This window comes from Cydia pomonella, chromosome 5 (genome assembly GCF_033807575.1).
Source record: "Cydia pomonella isolate Wapato2018A chromosome 5, ilCydPomo1, whole genome shotgun sequence".
Lineage (NCBI taxonomy): Eukaryota > Metazoa > Arthropoda > Insecta > Lepidoptera > Tortricidae > Cydia > Cydia pomonella.
This window is the reverse complement of record NC_084707.1, coordinates 15,583,471-15,604,886: the sequence shown is the minus strand read 5'-3', so window position 1 is coordinate 15,604,886 and position 21,416 is coordinate 15,583,471. Positions and strand designations below refer to the sequence as shown.

The 21,416-nt window shown below is 36.7% G+C and overlaps 1 protein-coding gene across 2 annotated transcripts in view; it reads right to left on the bottom strand.

The window, feature by feature from the left end:
* LOC133517826 (junctophilin-1) overlaps positions 1–17,587 on the bottom strand; it is a 56,548-nt gene extending 38,961 nt beyond the window's left edge. The window contains exon 1 of one of the 2 annotated variants that reach the window (XM_061851268.1): positions 17,227–17,587. In XM_061851268.1, coding sequence (XP_061707252.1) covers positions 17,227–17,456 — 230 coding nt within the window. In that variant the 5' untranslated portion in view covers positions 17,457–17,587. The remainder of the gene's footprint in view (positions 1–17,226) is intronic. The other variant, XM_061851269.1, reaches the window with a different exon arrangement.
* Positions 17,588–21,416: the final 3,829 nt, after the last annotated feature.

Here is a 21,416-nt window from a genome sequence, read left to right as displayed (position 1 = left end):
ATATTGAATGCCCAATATAGGTACAATATGTGCTTCGAAACGAATTGTGCCTACCTACCTTAAAAAAACTTATAACCTAATGTTTTAAGAAATCATGAAAATTTTATTTCGGAATGAACTACTAATACCTAATAATGGACACTAAGAACCAACAGATTAGCCTGAGGGAACGTATTTCCAAACATTAGGTATTTACGACTGAAGATAGCACGCGTGGCTACATAGGAATGTTTCTATTATATGCCAAACTCAATTTGTTTAAATTGAATACAAAAAGGAAGGTATAATGAAACAAACGTTTGTATTTAATAGCCTTCACATTTCACATGTCGGAGAACCTGGCGAAAACACTACTTAAATGCATTTTCCTAATTGGTAGGTAATAACTTTTTAGGTTGCATAATAATTATGTGTAACGTCGACGGCTCATATTTACATGATATGACGCACGGGCTATTATAATTTCTTTGTTTTATTGTAGGTATACTAACATTCTAAGTACGTAGGTAAAGATTTATTTACGAAAGCTCGTGCGGATTTTATATCGACAGTTCAGTACAAATCTCGCGTCAGCTCCTATGCATCAACCTATTATTGTTTTGTCATCTAAGTTTTGTTACTGTTACTTGTTAAGACACCTACCTACATTGATAATCAAACATTACTTCATACATTCAGTAAACGATACATATACATCAAATTTCTTTCTGTTTTTATTAGTTGCGGCAAGATAATGGAGTGGTCTGTTCCCCGCTCGGAACGTCGGAACAAGCGAGCTTAACCTCTATTTATATCGCGCCTGTTACACATTCTGCGGTAGCGTAACTGAATATTACAAGTTATATCAACAGAGTTCAGTTGTAAAAGGTAGCCTTGAGCTCACTGACGGGGACGAGTCGCTAAACTAATTGTTGTAGCAGTAACTTCGTAGGGCGGTACATAATTGTTCACTTTGCAGGCGCGTCCTTTAATGTTAAATGTCTGATAGTGTACTAGTAAGATCTATCGATCGTTTAAAATCTTGAATAGAGGTCATACCATGACGAAAGCAACTACTTACGTTGTTTTCGCTAATTTAGTTCTTGGGGCCTATTTCCACTTTCTCTGCAAACGTTTTCTGAAATAGCCATGTGAAGCCCCTATCACATTGACAAGTCAAATAGACCCCCCCAGGATTTATACTAAGGTGATAAAAATAAGACTGCGAAAAAACAGAGGTAGGCTGCTTAAGCACGGAATACTTGTATTTAAATTCAATTAAAATTCTTTGCTGTCGGCTGAAGCAAGACGCGACCGTTGGAAATATAAAAAAAAATGATTATGACTGCAGTATAATTAATTTTACAGTACATATGGTGCTACTTTACCGCATTAGTGTGCAAATTAGCATATTACGTTACTGTGTCAAACATTTAAAGGGCCATATGTACTGTAAAACGTTGTACGATATATGTGCGAATAGATAATTCGAATTTCCTATTTTTCGCACTTGTATCATAATTCATAATGTACTATTGTAGGAACTCCAAATATTTAACGTTATGTGTACAAACGTAAAGCTAAATTTACGTGTACTTTTGAATGCAATCAGAGACTAGTAAATATTACTAGACTCCGAATGCGATAAAGAGTTAACCACAGAAATATGAGTTAACTGTTGGAAAATAGTTACCGGCCGTACAACGCGCATTGAGGCCAGTCCGGACGGGATGATCAAACCGACCGATTTGATCAGATCAATTTGAGATTTATGGCGATACCTGAGCGCGCTAAATTAAAAAAAAATCGGGTTGCACTCCGGGAGTGCCGGCAGAAGTGAAAACTTGAATATTAACGTTGTGCATTTTTGATATTTTGCAGTTTTATAAAAATAAATAATTCTCTATTATACCTACGTAAATAAATTTGAGTGTGGAAGATATTTTGAAATGCGAATGTTAGTGTTAATATATACCAGACATAGGAATCTGTGGGGCAAAATTGTTTGACAAGTAGGGAGTTCCTGTATCAATAAACTCGACTATCGATGCTAGTTCTATATACTAGTGATCACTCAAGGGTTTGCTTGTAAAAATACGTTTATAATTTTACTCATCCCATTTTTTTTCTTCGTGAACGTCCCGTTTACTGCCCATTTACTATTGTTAAAGTAAACGACCAGAATTTGTTACAAATTTTTCGGGTATTAAGCGTCTAAAATTAAGGGAGTAAAATTATAAAATTGTCTTGTCTTGTCTTAAAAACGAAGAAGAGTACATTGAGTTATTATTTAATTATTATTTTTACTCTTAATAAAAACGTGCCGCGTGCGTGCATTAAACGTGTTATTAAGTAAAACAATCACGCTTCTTTTCTGTTATTTAACTTTTTGGTAAGGAAAAAATTGAGTATCTACAATCATGGACACCCAACAACACAAAGATACAATACAATACAATTAACAAAGATTAAACCTCTTTAACCGTTATGACAGCACTTTGATTATGAAGAAAATAAAATGTCACACTTGAATGAGATACGATTTTTCAAAAGTAACCAGGCTTCGATGACATTCGATTTGCACGTCACCATGATGCCACGTGTTCGTCTTACGAATTTTCAACCTGTCTGACGGTCATGTGACCCTGACGCGAGTTTAACATTTTTTCCCCATCACAAAAAGCGCACAGCGCCGCTAAAGAAGTTTTCACTTCAAAACTTGCTCCCAAACGAGAATAATAGCGTCACAAATGGTATTCTTGCATCTGCAAGCTCCATATTATCGGCAATATCGGTCAACGTCGGCGGTCGAAAAGAAATCCGTTTGGACGGGCCCTTCGTTTAAAAATCGTAACAGCTGCCATTGGGAGTTATGCTTGCAAAATGTAAATTGAATATTACAAATTGATCTTTGCATGTCATTTTGACATTATTCGCCCGTGTATTAGCTCATACATACATATAAATTACAAATCAACAACGGCCCATTTATGTTTGAAGAAACGTCACTTTTGACACTGACATATCCAATACATATCGTATCTAGACCTAATATTTGACATATATTAAAGTTCGAATCGGGCCGTATGTCACTAATTTTGCAATCCAACAGTTGTGACACTCAAAATAATAGAGAAGTCTTTTGCATATTTTGTAAAATATTTAATTATTTGTTGTTACTGATTATACAGTGAATAGACATGTAATTCTGAAGGATTCAGGGCAATGTTATTTTCTCTGAATTCAAGTTTATTTCAAAAAGTCTTCAATCGATAAAAAAAATTATTATTATCATAAACATGAGCAAATAAAAAACCATACATCCTAGAAAATCGACAAAATATACCGTAACTAGCGTTACCGGAAATTCGTAACTGATGTTACCATCAAACTATTATTTATTTTATCATACATGAGCGTTATTTATGTTCCTTAACAAAACCAGTGGAATATTATCTCTATCTTCACTGATGTCGTCGGTGTCTGTGGATATTTTTTTCTGATGCTATACTCGCGTTCATAAAATAAAGTTACTCCTGATATGGCTTAGGCAGAATGTTCGTGTTATATTAGATGCTTCCTTTTCAAGATCACTAATATCATATTTTTGTAAAATGAAAAATTTGCTACTTTCTCAGTTGACTTAGGTCACTGTTTGACTTTGACTCGTGAAGTAGCCGTTCCCGTTGCCTGAGGAGTCGTGATGGAGATATTAGATGAATATGAAATCATGAGAACGCTTAGTTTCTTCATCAAACAACTTTGAGCTACTCTTTCCCTTACTTTTTTTCTTTGTTCTTTCAAAGCTTTTATCTTTTTCGCCGAGAGCAGACTATCTACGACTTATTTTTTCCTTTCTGTGTTTCTTCAACACTCTTCATTGTTTTTTTTTATTTATAATCTTCATATTTACCTTCCTGGTATTTTTTTCTCTTCTTTTTTTTATTTTCTCTGCAGCAGAAAGCGGCATTTTCCCAAATATACCATAATTTATTCAAGTAACTGACGATACAATGCGTGAGTAACGCCAATTACGGAACTGTCGTTACATATATTTGACCAGCAATATTGATTACACTATGGAGTATTTACGAAAAATAACCCCACATAGCTTTTAGTCCTTGTGTAAATTCATATAAATAAAGATAATAATATATATTTTTATTAAATATAAAAAGTTATTACAACTAAACTGTTAAAGTCGTAACTGGCGTTACAAAATCTTCTTTTTTTGTTTAAGGTTATAAACTAACAATTTAAACCATAATTTTAAAGAAAAAAGAACCGACTTCAATGAGAGAGACCAGTGAAAGAATAGTACATTACGATACAAGTGCGAAAAATAGGAAATTCGAAACGAGTGGCGATAAATTAAAACACGACCGAAGGGAGTGTTTTAAATCGACACGAATTACGAATTACCTATTCGCACATGTATCGTACAACGTTTTACAGTACATATGGCCCTTTAAATGTTCGACACAGTAACGTAATATGCTACTTCTCGCACTAGTGCTATAAAGTAGCCCCATATGTACTGTAAAGATTATTATATTATATTAAAAATGTCTTGAAAATCTAATTTACTACTACTTAATCGCCAATCGTGAACTATGCTTCGTTGAAGAGTTCTATTCTGATCATCATCAGCAGTCTCATTTCATCAAATATCACTTTTTTAAATGTAAATGCTTGATTTGTTAAAGAAAATACAAAAATCACTATATGTATGCCTTTAACATTTGAAGAGTTTTTGCAATTCCTCATAGATTCTACCATCAGTTCTCGAGGTTGACAAAAATGTATCTTGAAAACCTAACTTGCCTAACAAACATAAAGAGGATGACAAGTCGCCAAGCGGGAAATATGCGTAGTTGAAGAGTTCCATTCTGATCAGCATCAGCAGTTCCACTTCATCAAATGTCACTTTTTAAATGTAAATGCTTGATTTGGTGATGAAAATATAAAAATCACTATATGTATGCCTTTCACATTTGAAGAGTTCCCTCGATTCTTCATAGATCCCATCATCAGAACTAAGTTATGACAAAAATGGGACAAATCTGTATATATATATAGATTCAATGAAAATAAAAATTTTTGATATCAGTCCAGAAATGACGGAGTTATGAAGTAACAAACATTAAAACATACAACCGAATTGATAACCTCCTCCTTTTGAAATCTTGAAGTCGGTTAAAAATGAATTAATTTAAACCATAGCATATTATGCGTATTACAATCTAATAAACATTGCTTACCTGTATGTTTGTATATAAGATAGATTTTCAATTGTAAAAAACGCTATTATTATAATAGGAAATCAAGTCAATGCAAATGCCTTCGTCAAATGAGTGTATTTTTTTACCATTGCACTAAATTCATTTCAAGTAGGTTTGAATAGTACATTACGATACAAGTGCTGTAACTTCCCCTACCTACACCCCCAATCTACCCCATCTATTCAACCCCGGACCTAATAAAATACTGAACCTAATCGTTAACAATCCCACCTTTAAAATTACCCCTAAAATTTACCCCAACAATAATTTTACCTTAACAACAATTTGGCCAAGTGATCGTCTAGTTACAGGTTAGGACCCCTCGAAGTGAACCGCGGTACTCCAGATTCTTTAATGAGTAACAACTAAATCTTGGACTCTGATTCTACCTGATTAAGTATTACCTAGATGCTAAGACTCGGAAATTTACTATACTAAATAATTTATTATGTTGATAAGAAGTAATCGATAGGATTTTATGTTAAGATTCAACCTTCAGCAAAATACCGTAAGAATATGTTATTCCAAACCCTTTTCTATATTAAATATGACACCTTATAAGTAGAATGAAAATATATAACAATCGACAAGGTATGAGCAGTGTCGTGGTAAAGGATATAGGCTCCGCCCACACGCACAAGGTCGTAGACGACGGGCGTAGCCTTAAGTTACAGAAACTATCAATGATTTTTGATGTAATGTAAGATATATTTTTATTCATTCATTAGAAAGATATTTAGTTATTGCAGCATATAAGATTATATACATATAAAAATATATTTGGTAAAATCCTGCTACTCCTATTAAGTCTTCGGGGTAACATTGAAGCAGCACTCCTGGGTTAAGCCCATTTACACACTTATAATAAGATAAAATATTATTACCTATCAATCCTATCATCTTCTAACCGAGGTGTGAATGGATCACACGTGCTGCCTCTAATGTTAGATGCAGGTCTGAAGACTCTTACTCCGATCAGCAATATCAATCGGGCCACCTAATCCTATCTTATTAGCCAGACGGGCTATGACCAACGCTTCGCAACCCTATGCAAACCTAGGGGCTGACGAAGAGAAGCGATAAGTATTCGTCAGACACCATTTACTTATCTTTTTATATCCAAAAGCTAAGGCTACTAAGCCATTATCCCAGTCCCCATAGCTAAAAGTGGGCTGAAATCCTAGGCCTTTTAAATGTATAAACGAAGTACAAGTTTAACTCATTACTGTACTTTATGAGATCGAACTATCAAGGTGAGTATTATTCCACTCAAAGATTCCAATGGACTGCGCTCGCCTGCCAAAGGGTCTCTAAAACAAACCATTCTTTAATCCCAGAATAGTCTGTGTTCCTAAACCCAACTTGATATTTAAGGATTGAATATATATATACCTTAGGACCTGATCGTAATACTCAGTACTTCGTCTCTACACCAAAAACCCAGAAAAGAAAATAAATAGATATAAGATGTTACAGATAACCCTCAACTTTCCACTCAGAGTAACAGTCTGGAAGATTTAGGTAATTAAAACCCATTACCAGTATTTCACTAATATTATCATTAGTACACGTTATAAAATCATAGCTTCACGTCATTAGAACCTTTTGAAAGATACACCAACCAATCGAATTTCTAGATCAAACCTAAGAGAGACCCTATAACAGTGTGTGTGACTCTACCCTATTCCTACCCTTAGACCCTAATCTAGTATGTCCAGAACACAGATCGTACTTACCATTGATCTAGTGATTTGGAACATACACAAGTGTATCCCTAAGTCTAAGCTGTAAAGTTCGGCCGACAAAACCGAGGTATAGCAAACCCTAGTGTCTGTGTGATTGGCCCCCTCCTCATCGCCACGTGGGCACGGTGGATGAGAATAGACCGCCCTAGCATGTCTATAGGTAATCAGCGCACTAGCACACACACCCGTACCAGTCACATGGGATACCCTGCCATGACTAGAACTTTATCTATGATTGATATCAATCATGACAGAAGCTCTCCCTTGACCAGCACTAGCATGAGCCAGAGCACCGAAATATATAAATATATTTAATACGAGACCTAGCCTCAATTACTGCAGACTTCAGTGAGCTGAGATTACTCTCAATGGCACGCACGTGATGCCCTCACATTCATCTAACAGCTGGACCTTGAGACTAAGGAGAGTATGCTCGCCTCTTATGTTGGTAAAGAAGAGACGCCAACTCTCCTCCTCCTTGGAGCCTCTCATCTTGGAGCAAAAGACTTCTAAACAGCTGCAATTTGTCACCGTTAGGGAGAAGCTGATTAGATGGACAAACTGTTAGTCCAAACAGTGATCTGGCTTTATAAAATAACAAACTAACCTCATAGAAAGGTAGTAAAATAACAAAATTAGATTAACAAAAAACTCACAATATAGTAACACAGATAGGAAGTAAAGAATCTCCACCATAGCCTAAGCTTAGCATTACGACAACATTGTCCCCGCAATGCCAAACATAGACACAATTTACAAGTTTAAATTTACCAGGATAATTCCCAGCAAACACAAACAAATAGAAGGAATAGTAGAGAAACTTTACTTACCCAAAGCCAGAGATACCGCCAGTCTGATGGTCAGAGAATGAATAATCCTCCCTCCGTACTTTACGGCCCTTTTATATACTTTAGTAGCGACATAACAGCGACATAACGGCGACATATTGGCGACTAGCGACATAATAGCGACATATTGGCGACATAATAGCGACATAACGGCGACATAATAGCGACATAACAGCGACATAACGGCGACATAATAGCGACATAACGGCGACATAATAGCGATATAATGGCGACATAATAGCGACATAATGGCGACACAATAGCGACATATCGGCGACATATTGGTGACATAACAGCGACATAACAGCGACACAACGGCGACATAATAGCGACATATCGGCGACATAACAGCGACATATTGACGACATAATAGCGACACAATGTTTTTTACGCACACAACGACAGGATTCGCTTGGTAGTCGGTTTAAGTAGACCAAAAAAATGATAAAATGAAACGTTTCAAAACCTATCAAGCATGAATATGCTAACATTATTATTTAACTTCAGGTATTATAGTTTTGTTTTCTGAAAATAACGTCTGTATTGTAATATTTTACGTTTATTATTAAGTTAGTAACTCAATGTTCTTTATTACACCAATAATTATGCATTTATTCTAGGTTAACTTCAATTGATTATTATCATTCTTCGCAGCATTTTAAAATAAATAAAAAAATGAAAATTCACTGAGTGTTATGTATTTAATGGAAATCACAAGTGGTAAAATACGGAAACGTGTCCTTCAAGTTGTAATTGTTAGAATACGGAGTGAAATCATGACTGAAAGATGCAAACGAAGAGTACTGTAGTTTTTCATTATTTTCTATGTGTTTTAATATAAAACCAAGGCCAATATTACGAAATAGGCATATGGCTAGTCACAGTGCGAAAAATAGGAAATTCGAAACGAGTGGCGATAAATTAAAACACGACCGAAGGGAGTGTTTTAAATCGACACGAGTTGCGAATTACCTATTCGCACATGTATCGTACAACGTTTTACAGTACATATGGCCCTTTAAATGTTCGACACAGTAACGTAATATGCTACTTCTCGCACTAGTGCTATAAAGTAGCCCCATATGTACTGTAAAAATACTTCCATCTTCAAAGGAAAATGTGAATACAAAAACTGTTCGTACATCGCAAGTTGAGTTTTTCTCATCATGTCCCTATTTAAGTGGAATTACCCATAAGGAGTTAAAATTCGCGATAAGAAAAACTGTAACCCTCAAAAGTACTATGCATTTGACATTTTGCAAGAACTCCGCCTACTCCAGCGCCCCTAGCGGAAATTAAGCACGTTAGCCCTCATTCAAACTCATGTGGCCGATTCTGATTTACCGATTTATTATGGCCACGACTCGCAGTGCATCGCATACGATGTACTGATAAAACCGATAAAACCATACGAAATTGCTAAATCAGAATGGGCTTCCATGAGTAGGCAGAGAAACGAGAAAGCAGTTTATATTCATATTTATATAACAACACAACCTTAGTTGTAGCGTTATAACAAATGCTGGCCTTAAAAGAGTAATTAAATTAGAAATTGTAGTTACAACTGCCAACGTAGGTGATTATATGTAGTGTAAGTATAGCTATAATTATTACACGCCGACTATTTACATCTTCGTTAATCGCCAGTACGATGTGGAGAGATTAGTATTATTAACAATATGTAAACACATTCCCAAGCTAGTGACCTTGAGGCAGTAATTATGCAACTAAAAACCGAAAACGATAAGTGAACGATGACTGTAAAAAATATTTTTAGCGCTCAATCTAGAATGGTTGACATGTTAATTGTGGTAAAACGCATACTTATTCCCCTTGTAACGAAACATTTCCCGACGAACTTCAGATTGCAAATAAGTTTTTGGCAAAAATTTCATTTTTGGTAGAAGCATTTATCGCTGACTGTACTTTTCTTTCCACATGCAACTAATACTCATCAAGACGATTCTAACGTTTGGGTTGCTTTATCACAGAGTTCCCGTGGCCAGTCCTTATCTCCATCATCAGTACAGCTCCATGACCTCATAATATAACATTGTCATCCGATTTACATATGCAAAATTTCAGCTCAATCGGAAATCGGGAAGTGGGTCAAAGTTTGATTTGACCCACACTAGCAAAATATCTAACAATAACAGGGCAAGTTAAATAAAACCTTGTATCTAATCCAATAAGCCCAGTACTATGAAGGTGAAAAGGAGTAAATACCCAACATATCTTACCATAGTATTTTTCGCATAGCTTGGGTACGCTGACATTTTTCATTTCGATACAATTTACAATCTTAAAATGTAAAATTGTCACCGTATCCAAGCTATCGGCCCGATTCGAAGAATGAGATACAATAACGATAAGTTCTGGTTTAGAAAGTTCTCATTTAGTTATCGATCTTTTTTTTACCACTGCATAAAATTAATTTCAAGTAAGTAAAATCTTTCCCAGATTTTAAACGTGTCTTAATCATTCTTCGAATCGGGCCGTGTCAGAAATACTATACCAGTTAATAAGAGATACGTTGTTGTGACATAGGAAAATGCTACGAATATCTACGGCGTAGCGCTACGATTTACATATAGAGTGTACTAAGTAGACTTACGTAATTTTCATATTTCAAGTTCCTAAATTTATTTAGGAATCTAAATACTCATAACTGCGAGTATTCGTGTAGCTAAATGTGTTAAGACTGATATGCAGTGGAACCAGAGTTGCATGCCTACGCCCAGTCATCTTAAAGAGGGCGAGTGTTTGTGTTGTGTCTATACAATATATAAGATAGCCGTAATCAAAGCTATACAGCACCTATACATCCCGCCATTTAGAGAGCGGTGGCAAAAGGGTGGAGTAAGGTGCGTTGGGGTAAGAGGGAATAGTTTTTATAAGATGAGCAGTGTTGCATTAGAAACACCGTAAAACAAAGTTAAAAGGTTTGTGTAAAAAAATTGTACGTTAGTTTTAGAAGGCGGTGCAAAACCAACAAAAACATTCGTGCTGCCAAACAGAAAAAATAATACGAGTAAGTACCTAGTTATAGTCGTAGGGCAAGAACTAAATTAATGAGTCGACTATGTCTTTTTATGCAAGTAAGGTCAGAGTTTTTCATTGTAATATTTTGGTTTGGCACCGACTTCAAAAACTAAGTAATCACCAGGACGGTTATTAATTTTCTTATTATTAGGTATTAATTACTTTTTGGCAGAAAATTGGTTTCCGACGGGATAGGGACTGGACAGGGATATGGGTGAGGTATATAAAAATTATTTTGTACTTTTCAGTGGGTTGGTTTTTTGAAGGCGGTTCCATTTTTTAAAAAGATATGAAATTAAATTATTTTGGCTTTGCTTTTTTTTCAATGTTTTATTCTATTTTTATACTATAGAAACGGGAATTAGGTAATTGCGTATTCTATAATTTAATAATGAGTAAAAACCGTGAAAGTTTAAATCGGTGTGATTTTAGATACTTTCAATTGTATATTTCTCCATAACCTTTTTGTAGGCAAAAACGAAATTCATAGTCACTAGACTAGTGCGGTGTCCATACCTATTCAAGGCTCTTTCCCACTGAATACCCCGGTGTTTGCGGGTACGGTTTTCTGCAGGGTCGCGAAAACAGAATGCTCGTGTTAACGTAATTTATTAGCACATATAAGCCTAACACTTTAAGACTTTCATGGTGGAGAACATAGCTCTTTCCTTTGAAGACGATTAATATCATTCAGTCTCATTAGTTATGAACTGTACTAGGACTATGCGGTTGAATAGGATTGTTCAAATGTCCACATGACACTACTAGGCCTCGGCTTTCAGGTGTTCGGTCTAACTCCAAGAGCCTTCACCGTTTCTATTTGTATGTGTGGCGAAGAGCTGAGTGGACTTCCACAGGCATTATCTGTTTCGGAGATAAGTAGGGTCATAGGGTGCCTCGTGAAAACATGAACACCATTTCTCCTTTACCGCGAGGTCCTCGCATTACAGGGTATCTAACGCAGCCGCACTTGTAAATATATGTAGGGCTTTATAATACAGCCAAACTGGAATCATACATAATTTTATAAGTTGGATCATATTCATCATATATTGATTTATATTAAAACTTACTTTAACATGCTACATTTCCCTCCTAACCTATGTAGTATAACTTTAACCTGTATCTCAAAACATCAACTCACCATAACTTCTTCATTTTATTGACATTCCGTTCCCATTTAGTAATTTGAGGTACTTGCAAGTTGTTGAAGTAGTAAAAATATGTCAATTTTTCATTAACTTTAACCTGTAAATGCCACTTTTTTTAGAATTACTCCCCTCAAGAAATACCTAATATAAAAGTATGGACTTAGTCATGTTTTTTTTAATACACATGTATTTTACTTCCGTCGTATTTGAAATAAAAATTAGAGTGTTTAACTCGGATGAAAAGCACCATTCATTAAAGCACAGAAATTAGTGCCTTTCATTCCTTGGTTAGCCCTCTACTATACAAACAAATGTAGCCTAGCTCTTTACAAATGCATAATAAAAGTTAGTTTAAATAACGCCTGAGATAATATTGCATAGCGTATATGTTAATTAATTAGGATCATAAGGCTATTGGGACCGTGCGAAGTGCATGGTGGGGGTAAGTAAAGCGATCCCAGCGCATAAGGTGGTAAAAATTTTAACTAACTGCGGATAGCGTCTTTAACATTTCGTACTATTATATGGCTCGAAATGAAACTTTGATTTACGATTACTCCTGAAATATTAATTTAAATTGTATGGTGTAAGGGACCATTGTAAGCTGTATGAAATGCTTAATATAACTAACGTATTTATTTTGATAATTGTTAATAATGTATCCATGTAAATAGCTTTGCAAATGCCACGTATTACGTGATCTTTTTCTAGAAGTTACGAATATGTATAGTAAGTTATCCTTAAAAGATAGACATTTAACATCGCGGACTTTTTTGTAGACCTATGAATGAGAAACAACCCCACCATACATTGTGTTGTTATAGCTCAAACGGATTAGGCAGCGTTTTCGATTAAAGCTCCTAACCAGCATGATTTTTTCCGACAACATCGTTATATTTCAAACAATTTACACAAAACCTTAACAAGCTATATACTTAATCCTTCCTCAAGAATCACTCTATTGATAGATGAAAGTCGTATGAAAATCCGTTCAATAGTTTTTAGTTTTGGAGTAGTTTTATAAGATGTAGTTGAATAATTGACGTTTTCCCCTAAACTTGCGGACACTAGGTTGATAGATGAAATAATGAAATAAATACGGCTTTATTACATATACAAATAGGATTATGTCCCTAGGCATTTCTAGATAGTACGGAAAGAGGCTTAGCAAGTTCAATTTAATCGTCATACTTATGCCTTGAGGTGGACTTGAGGGGCTTTAAAAACGTTGTCCTTAAAGTAAAATGGTTTCGTTTTGTTCTCATCTTGTGTTGTTGTTTTGTTTTTCCAAGAAGACCTATAAACAAACAAAGTTTTTTTACCTGAGAAATCCGCAATTTTTAAGCGATTGTAAGAATTATTTATATTTTATTTACGCTCGAATCCATCGAGTACGAGTACTTAGTGACAGTTTAGTTAAAGCTGGTATAGTACATTACTATAGAGGACGGGAAACGAAGGGTTGTAGGCCAAGTATATACAGACGGCCGAGCGTAGCGAGGTCTAATAGGGAGACGCGGCCGGCAACCCCGTTTCCCGCCGATATTTGTATAGTGCTTTTCTCAAATTTGCAATGAAATAATTAAAAAAAAGGATGATGATGATGATGATTGTTTCATGTCTTAATGTGATAGGTTATTCCGTGCGTGGGGTATTGAAGGGGAACAAAAATGTAATTTTTGCGCTATCACGCACGCCATTACGCTTTTTTTCTTTTTGTTTTTCTTTTTTGCGTTTTTTGTTGATACCGAAAGGGGAACAAAAATTTGATTATTTTTTAACACACGGTTTCGGAGATACAGCCCTATAAAGATTTTTGCATGACTGAAAAAAATAAAACTTTTTGGGGCTGTATCTCCTAAACCGAGCGTCGTAGCGCAAAAATAATGAAATTTTGTTCCCCTTTGAATCCCAGAAATAATATTTAACAAACACAAAAAAGAAAAAAAAATACAAAAAGACAAAAAAATTAAAAAAAGCATACTGGCACAATTTTGCTTATAGGTTTTTTACGGTTGAATGCCAAGACGTGCCATAATTTGACGTTTAAAAACAAAAGAAGGTTGCCTTACAGGCCTAGGTGTGTAAGGCTGTATGAAATTCCTTTACATATCATCTTCACTCATCGCACCTGATATGAAGTATTTCCGGACCTAATTTGAAGTAAGTCATGTCAACATTTCATTACAAGTTTGAGAAAAATATTTATTAAATGAACACAATTGTCTTATACGCGAATTTCGTGTATATTCATATTACTTTTGGGCTGGTTTGATGATTCTACTGTGATTCCTTATGCATCTGATTAAATTATTTCATAATTCCTGGGCTATAGATATGTAGTGAGTGATATGTATGTGTTGTAAACATTTAGGTACTTACAAACAATTACAGCAGTTCTTGCTCGTGAAGAACGACAGTGGAATTAGCCCCACTCGCCACGTATCAGACTCCTCCATCTCGAAATAATAGCACGAGCAGATGTATGTAAATAGATACAGCCCATAGTTAACTGGTAAGTAAATCAATCTGCAGTAGGTAAACAATATCCTTCTAGTTCTAGTGCGAGATAATAATACTGCTTAGGCTCTCAGATTACCGATTAATTTGCGATATCTATAACATGAACTAGTTGACATTGAAAGTACTTAATCGTTGTAATTTTCATAGTTAGTTTTGAGACCAAGAAGAATGAAACCAAGTACCTATGAAGAGTTGAAATAAAACAAATAGTAGATTGTTAACCAAAGGATGAATAGCACTCATTGCTGTGCGTTCGAGCGCCAATAGGCCGTGACTGAAATGGTGCCCTCCACCCGAGTTAAACACTCTACTTTTCATTTAGAATATGAGTAAAATGCGTAAATGCGTAGTAAAACGCATGTATTTTATTTTATTGAGGGTACTTTAAATTAACAATTTAGGTAAAAGTATCTTGATTAATGGAATGGGGAGTTAAATATCAGAATGGAAATTGCACTACAAATCTATTTAAGATCAAATTTTCATTGCTTATCGTAATATAAAAGAAAAAAACGTACTGGGAAAGTAAAATCCCCACCCCATTACCCCATTAGTCGGACGCCGCGTATATATAGACCAAATGTTTTTATATAAGCTTTTAAATAACTATATTGACTCTCCTGATCTTCTTGAAAAAATATTTTTAAATTGCCTCGCCGTATTCCCTCTCGCCACCCCCAAACATTTCATATTAGCTTTTGTGGCTCTAATTTTGCCAAGCATACTTTTTTTAGACGAGCCTGTCATGATTACAATGAAAAATTTTCAATTTTAGATATTTTTTCATTATCATTTTGTAAATACAGTAGCATTCTGCGAAGTTCAATCTTTTCTCTATAAATATTGTATGTTTCCTTCTAAGTACCTAGTAACTACATATTATTTACACGCATAACAACTATAACGATCGATATATTTTTAATTGATTTTGTATACCATTTTAAATTCTCTACTATGTCATGCATTTATTAATTACCTACCGATGTTTTGAAGTCACTGTATGCGTGACAGACAAGAAGATAACTAACACCTTCCCTGTTTCGATCTGTAATTTACTATGTATTCTTTTATTTTCAATGGAACTAAAGGTCTGTTTGTTATCACTTAAGCTTATATATATTAATATGTGACTGTTTGTTTCCTAAATAAATTAAAAAAAAATGCTCCAGTGCAGAAATGTATAATTTTCTGCACCCTTTTTAGAACAACTACGACCCACTTTCAGAACAGGGGAAATAAAAAATAATTTCATATCTGTTTTCAATCTCTTGATTTAGTAATATCTCCATCTTCGTCACCTAGTAGTAGGTAATATTGACGTTAGATATATTTGAAGAATTACTTGTCAACTCTTCTTTTTAACCGACTTCAAGATTTCAAAAGAGGAGGTTATCAATTCGGTAGTATGCTTTTTTTTGTTTTTTTTTTTTTTTTAATGTTTGTTACTACATAACTCCGTCATTTCTGAACCTATTTTGAAAATTATTTTTTTGTTTGAATTTATATTTATCTTCTGGACTATTTATTGCATCATGTTGTTATTTACAAGGTCTTAGGTATTACATTTGTGGATCAAACATAAACCCTGTATGTAAATGTATTTAAGAAGATTATTAGTGATAAACTGAAATCAAAGTCATATACCAAGAAAACAGTCAGTTTCAGTTTATAATTTATATAGTAGTGTTTCTACTTGAAATAAAAACAAATTAAAATATTTTCTAAAAATAATTTAATTTGTTCTAATACTTCTGATAGTATGAAATAGTGATGTCGGGAAATCCCATGTTTCAATGGATCAATGACCCGACGAAAGTGGGTTGCATTGGACCAGCCGCTAGCTGGATGAAATAGCCGGAAGGCCTGGCACTGAGACGCATTCTGACAGAGCCATACTTACTGTATACTGAATTGGTATATCGGGTCTGAATATCCTACTCACATTCAAAATAAAGTTAATATCAAATACCCCACTCTAAATATTCCTACTTCTATAGATACTTTTGTTTGTGTCCTCAGTCGTTTGTTTCGTTTTTTTTTTAAGTTTGTACATGTAACACACGTCTTTTAACAGTTAAGGTTGACATTAACATACCAATAAAGTATCTTTAACGACTTTAACACATATCTTGTACCTACCGACTACTAACTAGGTATACCAACTTGAATTCCTTGACAAGCTTTGATTACTTTTTGTTATTTTAAATAAGTATCTATTGTCCATCCCAGAGCATGTAAAAACATTCATGACCCGATTGTCCTGAGTTTAGAATCTTTCCAAGATATCAGCAGAAACGCACGTGTTAAATTGTTCTCAATTAGGTGTAATAAAATAATGATTTGTGCCATGACTTCCATTGAACCTGTAATGGACATGTCTGAACAGTTTCAGTCAGTTAATTGGTGATGTAGAGCAAGCATGAGTCGATAGATAGCTACCCTCTGTTATCACGTGTCGCTATCAGTCGGTACCTATATGTAGATCGATATGAATATTTTGGCCGCTATTAGGCCATGAGGCACTTTCACCGCCGCAACACGCGTTTTCTAGCGAAACACCGAACTCAATTATTAATAGCAGCCTATTTTTGGAGCGGCTTCGGACGCCGATTCGCGCTCGGGCATGTGCGAGGCCCGGGCGAAGTCACTCTCTCACCTGGGCCAGGTGTAGACGCCGGAAACTTCGAATCCAAAGTGCCAAGAGCCGGCGTAGGCGCCCTGGCCCTTGGGGCCGGTGCACACTCCATGGCCGTGAGCCTTGCCATCCTCCCAATCTCCACAATAAGTTCCGCCGTCGTCAAAATCGAAGCGGCCGCCGTTGAGGCCACGCTGCGGGGGGTTTCCGCTAGCGGCGGGCGCGGCGTCGGCTAGCTCGCTCGGCTGCATCACGCGAAACCGTGGTGCCGCGGAGGGGAGGGCCTCCCGCGCGCGCCCTCCACCGAGCTCGTGGTATAAATAAACATCAGCTGGGCATGTCGCGCCGCGGCGCGCCGCCGAGTGAACACCGCTCCCGTCCTGCGCGAGGCGGACTGCGCCTCCGAGCGCGCGCGCCCGCCCTCCGCCCTCCCGACCCGCCGCCGCCCGCCTTGCGCACTGCGCTGCTCATTGTACTTGCTGCTCCACGTCGTATGCTCCGCTGGTTCATCACAAAACGCCACCCTACTAGCTTTCACGCTTTTGTCACCTACCCTTGCAGACTCCTTAAGTAGGTACCTACTCCTTATTCTTACATGTGACCCTAATGAAAGCTTTTGATTCCAAGGTAAAGGCTTCGGTTTGGGTTAGAACCGATCCGGTGGTAGTTTTAAGTCATATTATAAGCTAATTGAAGAATATAGACCTTCCTTTTCACTTTCAAGGTTACATGATTATCGTAAATCGGGGTGCCTTTCAAATGCAGGGGCGACTGTAATTTCAGTTTTTGAGCCATACTCTTATGCGAGATTTTTTACAGTGGGTGAACATCAATATAGGTATTGTAATCTATCTAGTTACACGTTTTATAAATATCAAAGTAACCCCAAAATTTTCTAAAGTCACCCCGTTTTACAGGTACTGATTAAACTGATTTATTTTAAATTATTCCGTCATTATATCCAATTGTCATTGTGTTCAAACCAGAGATATAAGTATATAATTATTATGTTATAATATCGACTAAGACATTACATAACATACCCATATACTCGTACGATTTTATATTGCTTAATCCAATATAGCACCAGAAGCCAGAACTTGAATTTTTGGCACGGTTTTTAGGGTTCCGTACCCAAAGGGTTTTACCCTTTACCCTATTACTAAGACTCCGCTGTCCGTCCGTCTGTCACCACGCTCTATCTCATGAACCGTGACAGCTAGACAGTTGAAATTTTCACAGATGATGTATTTCTGTTGCCGCTATAACAACAAATACTAAAAAGTACAGAACCCTCGGTGGGCGAGTCACACTTGTCCGGTTTTTTTATCAACAAATGTGACTGCAGAGTCGTTGACTACCCAAAAGGTTGCCCGGTTGTCCTACAAGGTAATATCGTAAAAATTGTAGAAACTGGTGCAAACAGCATACGGTACAATAACTATTTCTCATGGCATTTTCTCAGGATGTTTCCTTTTACCGAAAAGCTACTATATATTAACTCAGAACAATAATTCTAATTATTTCACAACTCAAAAGTACGAGTAGATATAAACGTAAGTAGCAGTCTGAAGTTGCTACCCTACCCTCATTAAAATATAAATGCACAAGACAGCCAGTTTCGTGTCACTGGGGTTTTTATTAGTTGGTAATTACTACATTTCCGCATAGCTCTGCCGCGGCTCCACCGATAAGGGCAGGGGCTGGCTCCCCTGGGACCAAAACTTCCTATTCTAAAGTCACGCCATTTGTCCACGAGATGTACCTACTTAAGTTACGCAGCAAACATGTACCTTGGAAGGTTACCATCAATTTTACAATATTGTAGATAATTTGTAACTTGACTTGTTTAATAGATTTGTACAATAACCGTAGGTAAGCATTTGTGAAATGAAGTTAAAAGCCTGTGCTGCCTGTGGTCGTGGAGCAAGAGAACACGACATCACACAGAACTCAAAGATGAATCTAATGATGTTGCTCATTATTCACCAATAATTATGATTATTTTTCAGATAACAAGTAGCAAACACATTTTTGCATACAATTTGGTCACCCTACTCAATGTGACGTCTTGTCGCTTTCCATACAGCGTATGTCAAAAGTCATAGGGTGACCATGATTACTTCATATAAGATTAATTTTACTTGAAAAATAATAAAAATTAAACTAATTATCTTTAAATCAAATACTACCGTATGATAATGTGAATCATTTATAGATTTAGAAAAAGTGGTTCTGGATCACGACCCAGAAATCACCCTGTATATAAACGGTTAGTATGGTATAAACAACGCAAGAAACGCGTTAATTGTTACAGTTTATCGGCCCTTTTGCCAAGAAAAAGCACTCGATCAATAAATCCCGTTCTTGCTTGTCCCGGAGTGATCTGGTAGAATGGTAGATCGCCATGGTGTTTGGCACCCCTATAATTAGTACAGTCAACCAAGGGTTCGATTAATATAACCTCAGAAAATATTTATAGAGTTAGACCATAAGCTAAGTTGGCAGCGATTTTGATAGCCCCGACGGTGCAAGTTTTTTATTTTTTTTATACCACGGCGGTGGCAAACAAGCATACGGCCCGCCTGATGGTAAGTAGTCACCGTAGCCTATGAACGCCTGCAACACCAGAGGCATTACATGCGCGTTGCCGACCCTTTAAAAACCTGTACACTCCTTTTTTGAAGAACCCCATACTGTAGCCCCTCGGGAAAACCTTGGCAGGAAGCTCATTCCACAGCCGAAGCGTTCGCGAGAGGAAATTCCTCTTAAACCGCACAGTACGCGACCATTTTGGTTCTAGGGTGTGAGGATGAACACCCTGCCGACGGCGAGCGGTGCGGTGATAGAAAGCGGCCGTTGGCATCATGTCAAACAATTCTTCAGAGCACAGCCCATTGTACAAGCGGTAGAACACACAATCTCCAAATATAGAGATTATAACTGAGTGCTGACTGTACCTCAACAAAAAATTGAAATAAACAGATTAAATTTTTTTTTTTTTTTTTTGACACACAAGGAGGCAAAGTCTCTCCTTAGACTTAAAGGTTCAATACCGCTTGTGAGTTTGGGATCTTCGACGATTCGTACAGCGCGCCTTTGGACTGAGTCGAATGGTTCAAGCTGGCATGCAGGTGCTCCTGCCCAAAGGTGACAGCAATACTCCATATGGGGTCTGACTTGCGATTTATAAAGCAGCAGTCTTTGCCCCGGAGTAAAGTATCGCCTCGCTTTATTGAGCACACCCAGTTTTTTGGATGCCAGCGCAGCCTTTCCTTCCAGGTGGCTACGGAATTGGACGTCACTGGAAATGTCGACACCGAGGATCCCAATAGGTACTCCCTGATATGGTAAGGACTGAGCCTTGGAACTGTGGGACCACAGTAAATGGAGTGCAAGTGCTATTTAAATGTCATTTGACGTTTAAAATAAAACTTGATAAAATGTCGTTTGGCGTAAAAAAAAAAGTTTGATTTTCAGGCATCACGTACCTACATTAGTACACCTATATCACACTAAATAGACTTGCTTAAAAGTAAAACAAGTAAAATAATAATTGATTACTATTTTTTGTTCCTGTTTCCATGCATGATAGTCTGTGCGGAAAGAGAAGAGTCGTGTAATGTATAGGGCCCAATACATTCCACGACTCTTCTCCTTCCAAACAAACTCTAGCCAGTGCCTAAACATATGACAAGTAATGTTGCGGTACACCGACATGAGGATGGTATTATGCGAGCGGCGCATCGCCTCCCAGAAGGACACAATGCGTACGCGTATTACTGCGAAGAAGTCAGGGATACTGGCTTCCGCGAACATGGTGGAGGCACTACAGGAACGCGGCAGCCCCATCAGTGTCACTGCAAACGGATGGTGACGTACGATTTCCTGCTGTACCTGACCAACAGTTGACAGGTGTCGAAAGAGAGACATAATATGCATTAAATAATGTACTTGACTCCCCTGCTACACCCGGCAAACCTGCGGGCTATCATGTTGCCACGGACAGCCAGAGCTCTTCTTTCTCGTTCCATGTCACCTCATGTCGTCCGTCAGTATATGACCAAGATATTTGAACCGCTGTACAATACGCAGCTTCTCTCATATAGTACAAAGTTTCCCATAGATGATGCATGTATTCGTAATATATTATCTAAATTATATAAATAGACCTTAATTTGACATTTAAAAATTAGAATTTTGTCATTAAT